This window comes from Schistocerca americana, chromosome 2 (assembly GCF_021461395.2).
Source record: "Schistocerca americana isolate TAMUIC-IGC-003095 chromosome 2, iqSchAmer2.1, whole genome shotgun sequence".
Classification (NCBI taxonomy): Eukaryota; Metazoa; Arthropoda; class Insecta; order Orthoptera; family Acrididae; genus Schistocerca; species Schistocerca americana.
In genome coordinates, this window is record NC_060120.1 from 711180445 (window position 1) to 711198335 (window position 17891).

Genomic DNA, 17891 nt, shown 5'->3' on the forward strand with positions numbered 1-17891 from the left:
AATCAGGACTCCCTGAATAATTATATATATGAGCAAAAATATCGAAACGTAAGCAATTGCAAGTATTGCGTAAATTCGCATGGTAAACTCAGTTTGTAATAGGGCAAGTTTCCAGCCTTCATAGTCTCATAATCTCATGTAAAAAGTCATATACAAATACTTATGCGGCAATATTTAGTAATAACTATCGTAATATAATTTCATAGATACATTTCGTTTGAAAATGTTTTATTGTAGCAAATCTAAATAATTGTATTTAAGGAAGTGCAATATTGCTTTACAGTTTTTGAAATGGAATAGCAGTGATGCTTGATGGAACCTAGGTCTCTATTTATTTTAAAATCAGAAACTTTGCCAGGAATATTGGAGTAAACACCCATAAATTATAATTCCAAAGTCTACGTCCGAAATGGAATATAGTCTCTGACTTAATGAAATGTGAGTCACGTGTGTTTGTGTCGTACGTGCGTGATTTAAGTACTGTAAAAATGGTATGTTGCTGAAAGCGTGTAAACAATTCATTTTCAAACACACTCTGTTAATTAGTTATCTCACATATTTGCTTAGGAATGAAGAATTTAAGCTGAAGGTTTCTGGTAGCGCTAGCTGAATTGAAATGATTGTGATTATTGATGTCAAATTAGAAGAAAGAGACGTAAACGTTTCCATGGAATATTCATGGTTGTTCATGGTCTTTATTACTATTTTCACTTATTTCTTGCATGTAATGGGAAGTGATTGGTCGAAGCATTTATTTCGTATCATGTTCAAGGTATTGATGTATAACCCATTTTCGTAGTAATTTCTGCAGAGTGGTGGTAGTTACTGTCAGTATTATACGGAGCAGTGTAGCGATTTAACTATTTCCGGGGTTTGTGTGACATAGTTCCGCAGAAATAGTGGTAGTCTTGCCTTCGTAAGTTTTACCATAAATGGTTTTTGGCTTTGAGACTGCCAGTTTGCGCTGTCCAAGCATCTTAATGTTTTGTGCACTTTCCACAATCTTAAAGACCTTTTTCCTATTAAACACTCTGAATCACGTTATCCATTATAGAGCTTTCGAAAAATGTTCTTTGTTTCCTATTAAGTGGCATTTCATTCACACACTGTAACTGTACCATACCTTCATGTGCTCTTCAGTTTCTATCAGACCAGGTTCTAATTGATTACTTTCCTGTACACTGTAGTACTAGTGGAATAAGGTTGTTATATATCATGACACACATCATCCGACCTTTTCTCCGCCAACTTTTAGTTACTGAGTGTTGCTCCTACCACCTACATGCTCAACATTAATTTATTAGGGACTTCTTATGAGGCCGTTTCTATCTGGTTGCCCATTCCTGGAGTTCTGGGGAATTCCCCCCGCCCTTAAGTTTGCGTAGCCATCCTGGTTAAAGTTGAAGTAGAAGAGTCACATTTTGGAAAGAAAAAGTACGAAAGGGAGCATGAGGTTGTTGGGTTTTGGTTTTTTGGAGTAATAATTTCTTAGTGGGATTGTGCTGATATTGTATTTAGGGTCATTCCAAATTCTATGAACGCAGTGTTAGCCTCTTAAATTGAAGAATTTGTAGGAGAAAGTTCAATGGTAATGTTAGAAGGGTTTGTTTCCTAGGAGTTGGGGACAGGTGTTATCATTAGGTTGTAAATCACTACATTGAGTTTAAAGACCACAAGATGGGGGCAGTTGCAAATACTATTGAGGGTTATTGGGGGGGGGGGGGGGGGGGGCTGGCTGTACAATCTCTTGTCGAGTGGGAAAGAGAAAGATTTCAGTGTTGCATGGCCATTTGGATGAATACTGTTGGAGGAAGAGCATTTCTAAAGGTTATTGTGTATTTCTAGTATTTATGAAAATGGTCAGCAAAATATGCAATGCTCGTGTTGTTAGTTAGGTGTGGGTGGGTTTCATATTTTTTCATGATCTGTGGGTTTGGTACTTTCCTGATTTCTCTGAGGGGGGGGGGGGAAGGTTTTCTGTTGTGTTAATATTTTTTTGGGTACAATGGTGGGGCGAGGGTCGGCTTGTTGTACCTTGTGCCTGCAGCTTTATATGATTGACTTGTGATATCATTTGGCTTTTTTATTTTAAAATTTAGCATACGGTTAGGGGCTGATGGTGGGGATGAATTGATTTAGGTGGTGCTTCTTCTGTGGCTGGCAGTTAGTGTTTCTTATTAATTTTTTACAAGTTATTCTGGTTTTAGCATATTTTGTTATACTTTGATCTCATAATATAATTATTTCTTGTTATGTCCATTTTTTGTTGTTCTTGTCAGCCTTGAGCTTTCACTCCTTTGGAAGTTCATATGTGGTAAGTTTCTTTTCATGTAGCCAATTTTACATTTTTAATTTCGATGTTTTTGCTGTACTTCTGTCAATTTTACTTTCTTTGCTGAGGTACAAATTCTATCGTTAGTCATTTTTGAGCTATTGCAGCTGGTGTGAATTATTTTTAGCATAGTTATCGGTTCCAAGGTTCTGTTATTCTTATGTTTTATTTATTTAAGTGTGTTTTTAGAGCTTTTCATTTTTGGAAATGTTTTCTTTACTACTTTGGACAATAAGTTCTTTGAAATGGATTAGTAAATTTGTCCTACATAGGAGAATTCTTTTGTCCATGTTTCTTTCCATTGCTTCTTTCCTCTATGTACTGCCATGTCCAACAATTTATTTATTGCAGTAGTACAGAAAGTAACAGTGAAATAGAAATCCTACAATGTAATACTGCACATAATTACTGCAAAGACGTTGAAAAATAATGGTTTGTGGAATCAGTGACTGTAATTGACATATTGATATGTTACTTACCAGGGAAAGTGTGGAACTGATAACTGGAATTTAGGCATATAGGTCAGTTGTAGTTACAGATTCCAAACAGTCCATGGTTCATTATGTAAATCGTTTTTCCATATATAGGTCAATCCCAGTTACCAACTCCCACCATTTTACGGTTGAATAGTTGAAGTCTGTAACTGGAACTGATGACTTGTATAGGTCAATTCTAGTTACTGATTCCAGTTATTCGATGGTTCATTGATTAGATTGTTTCTTCAGGGCGTGTGCTAAATCTAATGCAATTTCTGCACTTGTAATTGCCATCTGAACTTCTGCGAAAAAGGTAATAATATTGGAATCGGTAACTAGAATTGACCTCATTATATATATATATATATATATATATATATATATATATGTCAGCTCTAGTTATCGATTCCAGTATTTGTTACGTTCTATGGATTTTCCTTACTTGTGTAACTGCTTCTTTTAGGATTTAGGGTGCTGGTTTCTCCATATTTCATGTTAGTAATTCTTATTTATCATTCGCTTTATTTTCCCATTTTTCTCTTGCAATTTTGTTTCTCCCTGTCCAAAGCCCCAACTTTCCTGTGTTTCTTCCATTTGAATGAATGCTTAATACGAAAATTAATGCAATTTTATGATGGTATGATTTCCCCATGCATTGTTCTGTAATGCATTTAATGGCTGTCTGCAGCCCTCTACTCACATCAGTTATGGTAATAATTCTAATCTGACATAATTTTTTTAATCTTGTTCTTATTTATTTTCTTTATCTTAAACTCGTTTGGATGTAATTGTGTGTAAATAATAATCACGTTAAATGTGAGTAATTTTATCACATGCTTCATTTGTTTATGAGTATGATCTGTTCCTGTCATAGATTGCCTCCATGCAGTGTCTTTGTCTTAGGTATGATGTCATTTGTCAAAGCCGACAAGTGGAATCGGACACTAGAATTTATCCTCCCCCCCCCCCCCCCCCTCTCTCTCTCTCTCTCTCTCTCTCTCTCTCTCTCTCTCTCTCTCTCTCTCTCTCTCTCTCTCTCTCTCTGTCTCAGTCCCTTTATGTATGAAGCGAGGTTAAGACTCTAGATCTGCAATGAAAATGAGTCGTTAAAATCTCCATCCAGTCATCCAAATTTAGATTATATGTGGTTTACCTAGATCATAAGGCAAATGCAAGAATGGATGTTTGAAAAGGAGACGGCCAATTTCCTTTATAAATCCAAGCTTCTGCTTCGTTGTAAATGGGATGCTAGTTAACCACTGTTATTCTGTATTCTCTATTCCTACTGCTGTTACTAGATGCTGACTCATTTAACTAATTTACTTCACCTTCACGCCATTTTTTTTTTATGTCTTTCATTCTGTGAATGCGTCAGTCTGAAACTGCAGCAATGTCAAAAATACAAAGTGAGTTGATTTCTTTCAGCCTAAATCAATTCAGAATGATCTAAAGAAGCTCACAAAAGTTATCCATCCAAGAAGCCGAAAAGCCCAGCAGCTTACAAAGAAGATAAGCAGGTAACCACTTTTTTATTGACAGTGTCAACACTATAATGTATTATTATTTTTGTTGTTATTGTGTTGCACAAATTATTGGACCTGCCACTTATTTAAAATCAGAATAGTTTCTTAGCGTCTCTCTTCACAGTGTGACCAAATTTATAAGTGTGAAATTAATGAACTTTCAGGTGTGAGATTCTCATACGTCTCAAGTGCAGTGTAGTCTTTCAAAAACACACACACACACACACACACACACACACACACACACACACACACACACACTTAGATTTTTTCGATAAAGCAGTAGTGTAGCCATGGAGAATCCTTATGGAATTGTTTCAGCTCCATCTGTTTCTGTAATTACCAGAGCTGTGTTCACAAGGGCCACTTTCTTTGTAACTGGAAGCACTCGAAGGAATCCTGAAGTTATGTAGGCCACTGTTGCTGACTTCTGCCAGCTTACGGTTGCAAAGCAAAAAAAGGCTGCATGTGGTACTGAAGCTATGTGCCTAAAAATTGTAGTCACGCATAGAACTGTGGCAAAACAGCAGTACTTTATAGACATTCATACAAAATGACATTACATGATTGTTTGCGATAGGTGCGCAAAGCAGCAGCCCTAAGAAGCCCACTTTAAATGTCAGGGCTCATGTTCTATCATATGGACTATAGTACCCTCAGAATGCTGTTGTGATGCAAATTTTTTCACCGAATATAAATGGAAACCAGAAAGTGTTGCCACTATCACAGTCTCTATTCGTACTTACTGAAAACATTTCTCATGACAAATTGTCCCTGCATTTTGACGACAACCAGGTAGATACTAAATGGCACTAGATAAAGGTCTTTTATCAGTGTTTGTGTATATGTCTGTCAGAAAATTAGTGAATTCTGAACTTTCCTACAAATGCGTGGACTATGTTTATGCTATCAAACTTTTAGAGTTAGTTTGTTAGTTTCATGTTCCATGTATTATTTTGCATGATAAATCACAATGATGTGAAATGAGTCATTTTACATTCACATCACAAAATTAATTTGTAAATATGGTTGAATGCTGAACATTTCTAAGATGTTTGTTTTTTTATAGCTTTCAAAAGTTCCAAATACACTAAACTTTGATCTATTTATTTGTTTGACGCTGTCAGAGTGATACAGCATTTTTCATCAAAATACAGAGGAAGTCAATAACTCAAAATACACATGCACATAGAATAAATAAGTATTTTTATGTGAGTGTAGGAGAGGTAGTCGACCTTGGCCTTGCTAAAGAAACAGTTCCAGCATTTGCATGAAATAAAGAAAACCAAAATCACGATGGTTAGACAGAGCAATTGCCATCCTCCTGAATGGGTTCAGTGTTCCAACAACTACACTGCCTCATTTGCTTGGTTCCTATTGTACAGTGTTCTTTAATTTGCACCAGATAACTTATATTATAAAACAGTCTTGTGCTGCACACACTAGTGACACCCACTGATGATTCCGGGATCACAAACATGCTGTTATGCTCCTTACAGTCCCTCCAGTCTGTTCGGAAAACTCACTTCAGACAGTAAAGGTGCAGCTATGCCCTCAGTCTGTCCTGCTCTCAGTCTGCCTGAAAAACTGAGTCAGCATCATCTCATGGTGTGTGATATGTTTAATTTGGGAGAATGATAAGTTTTTTCATCCACTATACATGGGCTAACCAAAGCTTATGATACCACCCATCAAGTTTGATCTACGATGTCGTCGAGGTGGCTGACATTGCTATTTCATGCATACACAGTATAGTGACAGTGTCACACATGACACACACAAACAGCCACAAATAATATGAAATATATTTAATTATATAGATGACAAGAAAATGATGGGATAGTTGCAGGAATATGGGAAGGGGGGGGGGGGGGTGTCTTAGGTGTGGACAAACTATATATGGCAATCCTAATAATGAAGACGTACTGAAACAGATACACAAAAATCAAGCAAATGAAATGCTCAACTGTCAACAAAACCACAATAAAAAAGCTTGGAGGGTGAGAAAATACCATAGGAAGTTTCATTTGACCTATATAGCGTTAATACAGACAGCAAACCCAAACATAGCATCAAAAACCAACGCTGAAAATTTCACTTGACCCACTGTATCTACATCTACTTGGATACTCTGCAAATCACATTTAAGTGCCTGACGGAGGGTTCATCGAACCACCTTCACAATTCTCTATTGTTCCACTCTTGTACAGTGCACAGAAACAACAAACAACTATATCTTGCCTTATGAGCTCTGATTTCCCTTATTTTATTATGGTGGTTGTTTCTCCCTTTGTAGGTCAGCGTCAAAAAGTATTTTCACATTCGAAGGAGAAAGTTGGTGATGGGAATTTCGTGAGAAGATTCCTCCGCAACGAAATCGCCTTTGTGTTAATGGTGTCTATCCCAAACCCTGTATGTTTCAGTGACACTCCTTCCCTTAATTTGCAATAATACAAAACATGCTGCGCTTGTTTGAACTTTTTCGATGTACTCCGTCAGTCCTATCTGGTAAGGATCCCACACCGTGCAGCAGTATTCTAAAAGGTGACGGACAAGTGTAGTGTAGGTAGTCTCCTTAGTAGATCTGTTACATTTTCTAGGTGTCCTGCCAATAAAACACAGTCTTTGTTTAGCCTTCCTTACAACATTTTCTGTGTGTTTCTTCCAATTTAAGTTGTTTGTAATTGTAATTCCAAGGTATTTAGTTGAAAATACGGCCTTTTAGATTTGACTGGTCTTTCTTGTAACCAGAGTTTAAGGGATTCCTTTTAGCACTTTGGTGGATGACCACACACTTTTTGTTATTTAGGGTAAATTTCCAATTTTTGCATCATACAGGTATGTTTTATAAATAATTTTGAAATTTATTTTGATCTTCTGACGACTTTTCTAGTCAATAAACGACAGCATCATATGCAAACAACTTAAGACGGCTGCTCAGATTGTCTCTCAAATCATTTATATAGATAAGAAACAGCAAAGGGGAATGTTACAAATCACTTCTGTTTCACCCGATGTCTTTCCATCAATTACTATGAACTGTGACCCCTCTGACAGGAAATCACGAATCCAGGGTCACATAAGTGAGACGATATTCCAAAAGCACGCAATTTCACTACAAGCTGCTTGTGCAGTACAGTGGCAAAAGCCTTCCAGAAATACAAAAATATGGAATCAATTTGAAATCCCGTGTCAGTAGCACTCAATACTTTGTGCGAGTAAAGAGCTAATTACTTCGTCCGGCGCGTCCATCGGGGTCCGAGGGATAATCAGGTAGCCACCGGTGCCTCCATCTTGGCCTTCGAGGGTGATGTCTTACCCGAAAAGGTTAAGGTGATTGTTTACCGTTGTGATGTGAAGCCATATATCCCTCCTCCGATGCGGTGTTTTAAGTGCTGGAAGTTCGGGCACACGTCATCTCGCTGTACTTCCAGCATCACCTGTCGAGATTGTGGCCGTCCTTCCCATCCCGATACTCCATGTGTCCCGCCTCCTATCTGTGTTAACTGCGGAGAACACCATTCCCCCTGCTCACCGGACTGTAGGATCTTCCAGAAGGAAAGGAAGATAATGGAATATAAGACTCTGGACCACCTGACCTACACCGAGGCCAGGCGGAAATATGAGCGGCTCCATCTTGTGGCAATGACGTCAACTTACGCCGCTGCTGCCACGACGGTTCTCCCATCGTCCCGAATCAGCTCTAAGGTCGGTCAGAATCCACCAGCCCCCTTGCTTGTGGGGGGGCCCTTCACAACCTGTTGCTCCTGCTCCATCTACTTCAGGAGCAACAGCTCCCCCCCCCCACCCCCAACACTCGGGGACATCAGTTCCCCCTTCCCAGCCGGGGAAATGTAAGTCTTCTTCGGCTCCTCTCGCAAGGAAGGGGTCCCTTGTGGACCTCCCTTTGCAACTCCCGACCAGTGGCACAGCAGACACCCGCAAGTGGCTCAAACAACCACCATCGCCTTTAAGAGGCTTCGTGCCTTGGCCCGTCGTCTTATTGCACGGGGTAAGCAGGAGTGCTGGGAGAGGTATGTCTCATCCTTGGGCTCACGTGTCTCCCCCTCGCTCATGTGGTCCCGGATCCGGCGGATTTGTGGATATCAGACCCCTATGGGTGTCCCTGGGATCTCCTTGGACGGTGCTGTGTGCACGGACGCTGCCGCCATTGCTGAACGCCTTGCTCTCTAAAGGAGCGAGCCGAGCAGGTGCCGTTATCATTCCACACGCATCGTTCTGAAAAATACAATGCTCCTTTCAGCGAGAGGAAATTCCTCGCTGCCCTCGGTGATTGCCCTGATACAGCACCAGGACCAGACTGCATCCACGCGCAGCTGCTGAAGCATCTCTCCAGGGACTGCCAGAGACACATCCTCACCATTTTTAACCGCATTTGGAGCGAGGGCATGCTCCCGTCGCAATGGAGAGAGGGTCTTATTGTCCCCATCTTGAAGCCCGGTGCGGACCCACTGGCGGTGGGGTCGTCGGTGTCTCCTTCTTTGTATGCCGACGACTTCTGCATCTCCTTTAGCTCCACGACTATGGGAGTCGCCGAACGCAGGCTGCAAGTAGCCGTTCGCAAGGCAGCATCATGGGCTCTGACTCATGGTTTTCAGTTCTCTGCAGCCAAGACTCGAGTTACGCACTTCTGCAGGCGTCGGACAGTCCACCGTCATCCTGAACTTTACTTTGACGGCCACCTGCTTGAAGTGGTGGACACTTGCCGCTTCTTAGGACTCGTCTTTGATGCCCGGCTCACATGGGTTCCTCATATTACTCAGCTGAAGCAAAAGTGCTGGCGGCACCTCAACGCGCTCCGCTGCCTGAGCCACCCTCCGTGTTGACATTGTTAGACCCCATACACCACTGTGGGGTTCGGCTTGCAACTGGCGCTTTTCGTACGAGCCCCGTGGATAGTCTACTGGTGGAGGCCGGGGTTCCCCCGCTGCGGATTCGCCGCCATCGACTGCCCGCCGACTATGCTGTCCACGTGCATTGCTCGCCGGGCCATCCCAATCGTCGCCTGCTTTTCCCTGCCATGGTCCTCCATCTGCCCGAACGACGACCTAGGTCTGGGCTTTCCATAGCTGTCCGCGTCCAGTCCCTGCTGTCGGAACTGGGGTCATTCCCTCTTCTGCCTCCCTTCCGAGTCCGTGCACCTACGCCTCTCTGGTGCTTGCCCCGTGCGTCCGTCCGTCTGGACTTGGCGCGAGGACCCAAGGACTCGGTTCCGCCTGTGGCCCTCCGTCGCCGTTTCCTTGCACTCCTCGCCTCATTTTCGGGCTGAGAGACTGTCTACACTGATGGTTCCCTGGTTGATGGTCGCACTGCCTACGCTTTTTCTCACGCTGCCCATGTTGAGCAGCGCTCCTTGCCGGCTGGCTGCAGTACTTTTACTGCAGAGCTGGTGGCCATCTTGTGCGCTCTTGAGCATATGCGTTTCTGCTCAGGTACGTCCATCGTCATCTGCAGTGACTCCCTGAGCAGCCTCCAGGCCATCGACCGCTGCTATCCCTCTTCTCCTCTGGTATCCTCTATTCAGGAGTCTGTTTCCGCCATTACCCGTTCTGGTCGTTCGGTGGTCTTTGTTTGGACGCCAGGTCACGTTGGCATCCCGGGGAACGAACGTGTTGACAGGCTGGCCAAAGGGGCGATCGACGCCCCAGCTTTGGAGATCGGCCTCACGGCTCGCGATCAGCAGCTGGTGTTGCGCCGTAAGGTACTTGGGATGTGGACTGCTGAGTGGCGTGGCATGACATCCCCGAATAAACTGCGGGCTGTCAAGGAGACGACCGATGTGTGGCGCTCCTCCCTGCGGGCTTCTCGCAGGGACTCTGTCATCCTGTGTCGGCTGCGCATCGGCCATACCTACCTGCCGCACGGTCATCTTTGGCGTCAGGAGGATCCCCCCCTGTGTCGGTGTGGGTCTCGGCTGACGGTCGCCCACATTTTGTTGGAGTGTCCCCGACTGCGCACCCTCCGGCAGTCTTTTAATCTCCCGGGCACTTTGCCTTTGGTTTTATGTGACGATGCCTCCATGGCTGATGACGTTTTAAATTTTATCCGTGGTAGTCCTTTTTATGGTTCCCTTTAGGGAGGTCCTGCACCTTTCCCTTTCTGTGTCTTTTGTCCTCGCGTCTCTCCATATTTCTTGCTGATTTGGTGTGTCGTCGGATGGTTGACTCTTTCCCTTTTTTTGTTCTCGTGGTCAGTCAACCAGTCTCCGGCAATCTTCTTTTCTTCTGTTTCTTTCTGTCTGGTGTTCATCTGTACTCTTCTTGTCTGTAGTGTTTGTTGCTGCATTTGTGTTCTCTTAGCGCCTGGGGTGGCGTCTCCTCCCCCCTTTGGTTTTTACCTGCTCCGCCGATTTTCGGCTCGCCAGTTTTTGGAATGGGGGACTGATGACCTTCGCTGTTTAGTCCCCCTTAAACATCCCAACAACCACCACCACCTAAAGAGCTAATTGTTTTGCAAGAACTGTATATAGCTAACACAAATTTCACAAAACTACACATAGCTCGGCACCTTGGCATTGGACATTTTACTGGATCTATATATCTAAAATGAAATTCACAGTACCACAAAACCAAAACTTGCTGATACAGCTAATATTGAAAACTTATCCTTGTCAGTGTTGGTGAAACAGACGCCACATATGCACCAGTCAGACTCGTATATAATTACCTACAATGAACGTAACAACCCAAAGACCCATAAAAAATTACATTAACACCAATTTCAAACTTCAGTATAAAAGAAAAACGCAGTCATGCACATAAACACATGTATTGCATGTGTCACATACCAACCAGTCAGATGACACACAAATCTTAGCTGGCGCCACAAACACATGGTTGTTCTCTCTCTCTCTCTCTCTCTCTCTCTCTCTCTCTCTCTCTCTCTCTGCTGAATAACAAAAAACATAAATACCACCCATTTCTCACCCCCCCCCCCCTCTCTGCAAATTCACTGCGCACCTCAAACTAATACCCATTGTAAACGAAAATACAACTAACAAAAAAATTACGTAATTCGTTCCTTCAGAATAAATTTAAAAAACACAGGAAAGTAAAAAAAGCCAAAATCTCTCTTACCCCCGCACAATTGTAATCAACAAAATTATTATCCTTATGGCCCTTTCCTACAGATAAAAAATTGTTGATATGGTTTGTATCTTTAATATCCAGATAGCTGAGAACTGAGTCACGTGGTAGTGGTAGTATGTTGTTACAGGAGATGGGCCATTACAGATAGATGATAGAACTCAGTGTGCATACCTGGTGGAGTCATTCCAGATGTGGAATGGGTCCTTCCGGATGCCATGAAAAGCGCAGGGTGTAGCCAACTGCAGGTGATGGCTTATGTTGGTACCGATGATGTGTCACTTGGGATTGGAAGAGATTCTCTGGTTTGAAGTGGCTAACAGAAGTGGTAAAACCTGCCAGTCTTGCTTGATAGATGAAAGCAGAGCTCACCATTTGCAGCATAGTTGACAAGACCGATTGCAGATCTCTGGTACAGAGCTGACGGGAGGGTCTGACTCAGAGACTCGGGTGGTTCTCCGACAGTATAGGCTGCAGATTCCTTGACTTGCACCATGGGATGATTGGGTTTCAGGTTCTGCTGAATAGGTCAAGAGTGCACTACTTGCAGGAGGTGGCTACATGGGTAGCAGGGGTTGTGGGGCATGGACTTTGTGGTATTTAAGTTAGAAGATCTTGCGAAAATACAAAAAGGGCTTCAGTCTCAAAGGATGCAGGCCGAATACATGAAGAACGTAGATACATGAACCATCAGTATAACAGTTGTAAATTGTTGTAGCTGTTTTGGGAAGCTACCAGAGCTCCAAGCACTAATAGATGTTCAAACTATTATAGGAACTGAAAGCTGGCTAAAGCCAGAGATAGTTCAGCCGAAATGTTTGCAAAGAACCTAACTGTTCTGAGAGGCTAGGCTAAACACAGTTGGGAGTGGCATGTTTGTTGCTGTTAGTAGTTTATCTTTTAGCAAAATTGAAGCTGATAATTCCTGTGAGTTACTATGGGCAGAGGTCATTATTGGCAACTGGAATAAATAATAATTGGATCCTCTTGCCAACCTACCAATTCAGATGATAAAATTGCTGAAAGGTTAAAAGGAAACTTGAGTTTAATTTCAAACAAGTACCCATCTCGTACAGTTATAGTTGGTGGTGACTTTAATTTATCCTCAATATGTTGGTGAAAATACGTGTTTAAATCTGGAGGTATGCATAAAAAATGGATACAGGGGTTAGTGAAAACAGGATTGTTGTAGCAAGACTGAATATTGTAATCCCCAAATCCTCCAAAAATAAATGAAAAATATACATATTAAATTTAAAAAAAGCAGATAAAAATTCACTTGACACCTTCCTGAGAGACAATCTCCACTCCTCCCAAATGAACAGTGTAAGTGTAGACCAGGTGTGGCGTGAATTCAAAGAAACAGTATCGGCAGCAATTGAGACTTATACCAAATAAATTAACAAACGACGGAACTGATCCTCCTTGGTACACAAAATGGATCAGAATGTTGTTGCAGAAACAACGAGACAAACATGCCAAATTTAAATGGACGCAAAATCTCCAAGATTGGCGAACTTTTACAGAAGTTCGAAATTTAGTGCGGACTTCAATGTGAGATGTTTATAATAGTTTCCACAACGAAACTTTGTCTCGAAACCTGACAGAAAATCCAAAGAGTCGTATGTGAAATAGGCTAGCAGCAAGACACAAGCAATGGGTCATATCATTAACGTCAATATGCAACAGGATTTTGGAACATATATTGTGTTCTAACATTATGAATTACTTCGTGTATTGACACACAGTCAACATGGGTTTAGAAAACATTGTCCTTGTGAAACACAACTAGCTCTTTACTCACATGAAGTATTGAGTGCTATTGATAAGGAATTTGAAATTATTTTGTATTTCTAGATTTCCAGAAGGCTTTTGACACTATACCACACAAGCAGCTTGTAGTGAAATTGCGTGCTTATGGAATATCATCTGTCATGTGACTGTATTCATGGATTCATGTCGGAAAAAGCACAGTTTGTAGTAATTGATGGAAAGTCTTAGAGTAAAACTAATGTGATTCTGGCATTCCCCCAGGTAGCGTTATAGGCCCTTTGCTGTTCCTTATCTATATGATTTAGGAGCCAGTCTGAGTAGCCGTCTTTCGTTGTTTGCAGACGATGCTGTCATTTATCGTCTAGTAAAGTCATCAGAAGATCAAAACAAGTTGCAAAATGATTTAGAAGACATATCTGTATTGTGCAAAAATTGGCAATTGACCCTAAATAATGAAAAGGGAGGTCATCCTTATGAGTGCTAAAAGGAATCTGTTAAACTTTGGTTGCGTGATATATCAGTCAGATCTAAAGGCCATAAGTTCAACTTAATACCTTGGAATTACAATTACGAACAACTTAAATTGCAAGGAACACACAGAAAATGTTGTGGGCAAGGCTCACTGAAGACTGTGTTTTATTGGAAGGGCACTTACAAAATGTAACAGATCTACTAAAGAAACTGTCTACACTATGCTTGTCTGTCCTCTTCCACAATACTGCTGTGTGGTGTGGGATCCTCCCTAAATAGGACTAACGGAGTATATCAAAATAGTTCAAAGAAGGGAAGCACATTTTGTATTATTGTGAAATAGGGGAGGGGTCACTGAAATGATACAGGGTTTGGGGTGGGCATTAAAACCAAGACATTTTCACTGTGGCAGAATCTTCTCACAAAATTTCAATCACCAGTTTTCTCCTCCGAATGCAAAAATATTTTGTTGGCATCGACCTACACAGGGAGAGATTATCATAATAATAAAATAAGCGAAATTGGAGCTTGCACAGAAAGCTGTAGGTGTTCATTTGTCCGCGTGCTGTTAGAGACTGGAGCCATAATGGCCTTGCTGCAGTGGTAAAACTGTCAGATCACCGAAGTTATGCACTGTCGGGCTGGGCTATCACTTGGATGCGTGACCATTCAGTTTGCTGAGCACTGTTGGCAAGTGGGGTGCACTCAGCCCTTGCGATGCAGACTGAGGAGCTACTTGATCGAGAAGTAGTGGCTCCAGTCTCGGAAACTGACATACGACTGGGAATGTGGTATGCTGACAACATGCCCCACCATATCTGCATCCAGTGAGACCTATGGGATGAGGATGACACGACAGCCAGTTAGTACCGTTGGGCCTTCATGGCCTGTTCGGGAGGAGTTTTTTTAGTTTGATATTGGAATAATAGAAAATTGAATCCTGCGCCAGGCACTTAAATGTAATTTGCAGAACATCCACGTAGAGGTAGATGTGGAACCCTAACATATACACTGATAAATGATTGTGTTTGCAGTGTCTTTTGCTCACTATGTATTTTTTGTTAAAATATGTGGAAAATAGGTTGTTATAAATTTTTTCAGAAAGTTTGAAAAGAGATTGTGGCTTGATCTTCATTTATGTTATTTCTGTGTCAATATCAAACTTAGTCAGTATGGAATGTTGCAAAAACAATCAGCTGTATTACTTCAAGAACAATAGACTAAAGAAAGTGGCCATTGTGAAAACAACTGTAGTGCCTACCACATGGTACAGACGAGTTGAAACTTGGCAAAAAGGCATTCAGATCCCTTAAATAGATTCCATACAAACTAAATCAAAACTGAAGTCGGACAATTTGGGAGCGTCTTCCAGTTTTTGCCACCTGACATGGAAAAAGCCTTGCTACTTTTACAGGGTAATCTCAATAGTTAATTACTGGTACACATTCAAGTAATTGAAACACATGGATGAAATATTGAAGAATATGATACTACCTGCCCATTTTAACCAGTGATGCTTTCAAGCAGTATTGTGACTGTTGTGAAGCCTCACATATTTTAACTATCAAAGTGTTGGGATTCCAGCAGGAAATGAAGTGTATAGGTGAGTGTATTCTTGTTATTAATCACATCCAAACATACTACAGACTTAAAAATATCAGGCTGCGATGGGAAAGTAGGGTTTCATATGGTACTTAAATATTACTACAGAATGTATCATGTAGAGGTAAAATTTTCATGGCATATTCATTGCCTTTCCCAACTCAGACTCCACTACAGATCAGTCTTGTCACTACAACCTCAATTTAGTGATAATGGTGATGGTCAAAGAACAGTTGTACAATGAACTTCATTATATCCTATAATGATTTGTAATCTTCATGTTGTAAACCAACAAAGTTAGGGTACGAATTGGACACACTCACTTTTTCAGAGTGATAGTATTTTGTAATTGGACAACAGTTCTATAATTAAGGGGCTTTTCGCTCTGATCTGTAAATACTACCCAGTGCAGTAATTGGAGCCTGTAAGCTGGAGGTAGGTGAATTATGCGCACCTGCACAGTTTGATTTTAGTTGAATGCTGTATTGGTATCAATGAGTACTTGTTCAGCATCTAAATTATAAAGTTGTCCATTTTGATTTAGATTTTCCATGGGTCTGTCTGGTCATTTCTGATGAATATCTTGACAGTTTATGATAATATGCCATGACTGCCACTTTCCTTCCCATTATTAGCAATTTGAAAGCAATACCTAGTGCAGTCATTGTTCTATTTATGTAGTTAATGATGGATAATTGTGATGTTCTAGTGCTCTCAGAAAACAAAGAAATAATGTGTGCTTCAGTATGTTACACTGTGTGTGAAGTGTGATACTGTCATTTGAGGAAGGGCTTGGTACTAGCCCTCTCTTGAGTTGAAAATTGTTATAGGGTATTGTCTGTATGACCGAATTTTGTTTCAATAAAAAGAGGTTGCTTTGGTGTCATGTGGGAGGCTACAAATTTTTTGTGTCAACTGAACCTGATGGTAGCACGTGTCCTCTCCTCCTCCTGATGTGACGCTGTTGTGGCATGTGACATTGTATATGTGCAAGTAGAACACTGGTTATATTTTTCTTATCTCTGTATTATTTTTTGTAATGTAGGTTTTTGTGACAGACTAATCTGTAGCATACTGAGAAGTGTAGGATAGTTTTAAAGGTGATAGTTTGGTTTAAGTTGGTGAAGCTAACAAATGTGAATTCAGAATCAGTCATACTGATTTGTAGTATTGCCTGAGGTCTTGGTTAAGTCGCAAAGTTTGGTTGAGAGTTTGCAGAGCAGTATCAAAGACTTCTGTTAATCAGATTTTCTCTTTTTTTTCTTCCTTTTTTTTAATTTGTTAACATAGTGGCTGTTTCAGTCTTTATAGCAAGACAGTACATTTTATTGTATCATAGTGCTATATGTGTTTTACTTCAGATTAAGCCATATGACTAATCAACTACTAATTCGTATAGTATGCATTTTATTTCTGTTGTGGAGGTGCCTACCAAAAGATAGGAGAATAGTAAAGACTGCAATTTATATTAACAGCTTCATTTGGAAGTATAGGAGCATGGCAGGAGAAAGCACTCAGCTTTCAGCAGAGGATGAATGAATTATTTTTACTAATATGAAGTCTATAATACAGTGAAGCTTAAGATACAGGTTGTTTTTTGGTGTTCAGAATGAATAACTGTCATCAGTTCTAAGAGGAAATATTTTTTCTTATCCTACAGGATCTCAGCACGTGAGAAGATTAAGTTAATACATCAAGTAAGACAGAATTTGCTGGGGGAGAAGTTACAATGGTTCAAAGACAACCTCGATGCAAATGCTGCACTGTGTACAGCGGAAATGCTTATGGAACTTATTGAACGGTATTGTTTAATTTGTAGTTGAAATGAAATGTGTAGTATATGGTATGACACTCATATTTTTTTGTCTTGGTGAAGGGTTTCTGTACTGTACCAGTATCGTACACTCTATACTGTTCAGTTAACTGTAATTAAAGTTTACAATAAGAAGGAACCTCTTCCAGATTCCTTGTGCAGAGGTTCCATATAGCTATGAAATAGAAACCATTTGTACATGAACTGGGTGTGGAATATGGCATGTTAACCTGCTGCATGCAGTACACATTAGATTATAAAAAGCACAGCTGTAGTATTGGCCATGGTTGCCATTGTCAATAAATGTTGTTTGGTGTAAGAGTTGTACAGAGTCTTTTCAAAAAGTTCTGACACTGATTTTATCCCTGGTGTACAAGGGACGCCAGTGCAGTAACTGCAGCTTAAACCAATAACAGTAAACAATAGATGTGAATTTAACCAGTCATAGTGTGAGAGTGCTCTTGTATCACAAATCACAGTGGAACAATGAACTGTCTGTAAATCAAATGGTAAATACATTCTTCAAAATAGTTTCAAGAAGAGAAAATTGTTGTTTGCAAGGTTTGGTCTGTAAGGTTTGACTTCCATACAAAAATGACTTGTGGGTGCCTGATGCGACTAGATTGAAATGCAAAATGTGGACCGTCGTTTCCTCAAAAACATCATTAAAGCTGATGAGATTTGGGTATCAGTAGGAACCTGCCACAAAGGCAAAATGCAGAAATTCATTTGATGTGTCAGTGCTTGGACGACATAAGGCATTCAGATCAATGTAAAGGAGACGGCTGAACTTTA

At 40.9% G+C, this 17891-nt stretch overlaps 1 protein-coding gene across 1 annotated transcript in view; it reads left to right on the top strand.

Annotated features, from left to right (window-relative positions):
* The first annotated feature begins 416 nt into the window (after positions 1-416).
* Positions 417-17891, top strand: part of LOC124596003 (translation machinery-associated protein 16 homolog) — a 48802-nt gene continuing 31327 nt past the window's right edge. Inside the window, exons 1-3 of the mRNA XM_047134953.1 lie at positions 417-491; positions 4234-4325; positions 16944-17084. Of these exons, the coding sequence (XP_046990909.1) occupies positions 432-491; positions 4234-4325; positions 16944-17084 (293 nt within the window). The 5' untranslated portion in view covers positions 417-431. The remainder of the gene's footprint in view (positions 492-4233; positions 4326-16943; positions 17085-17891) is intronic.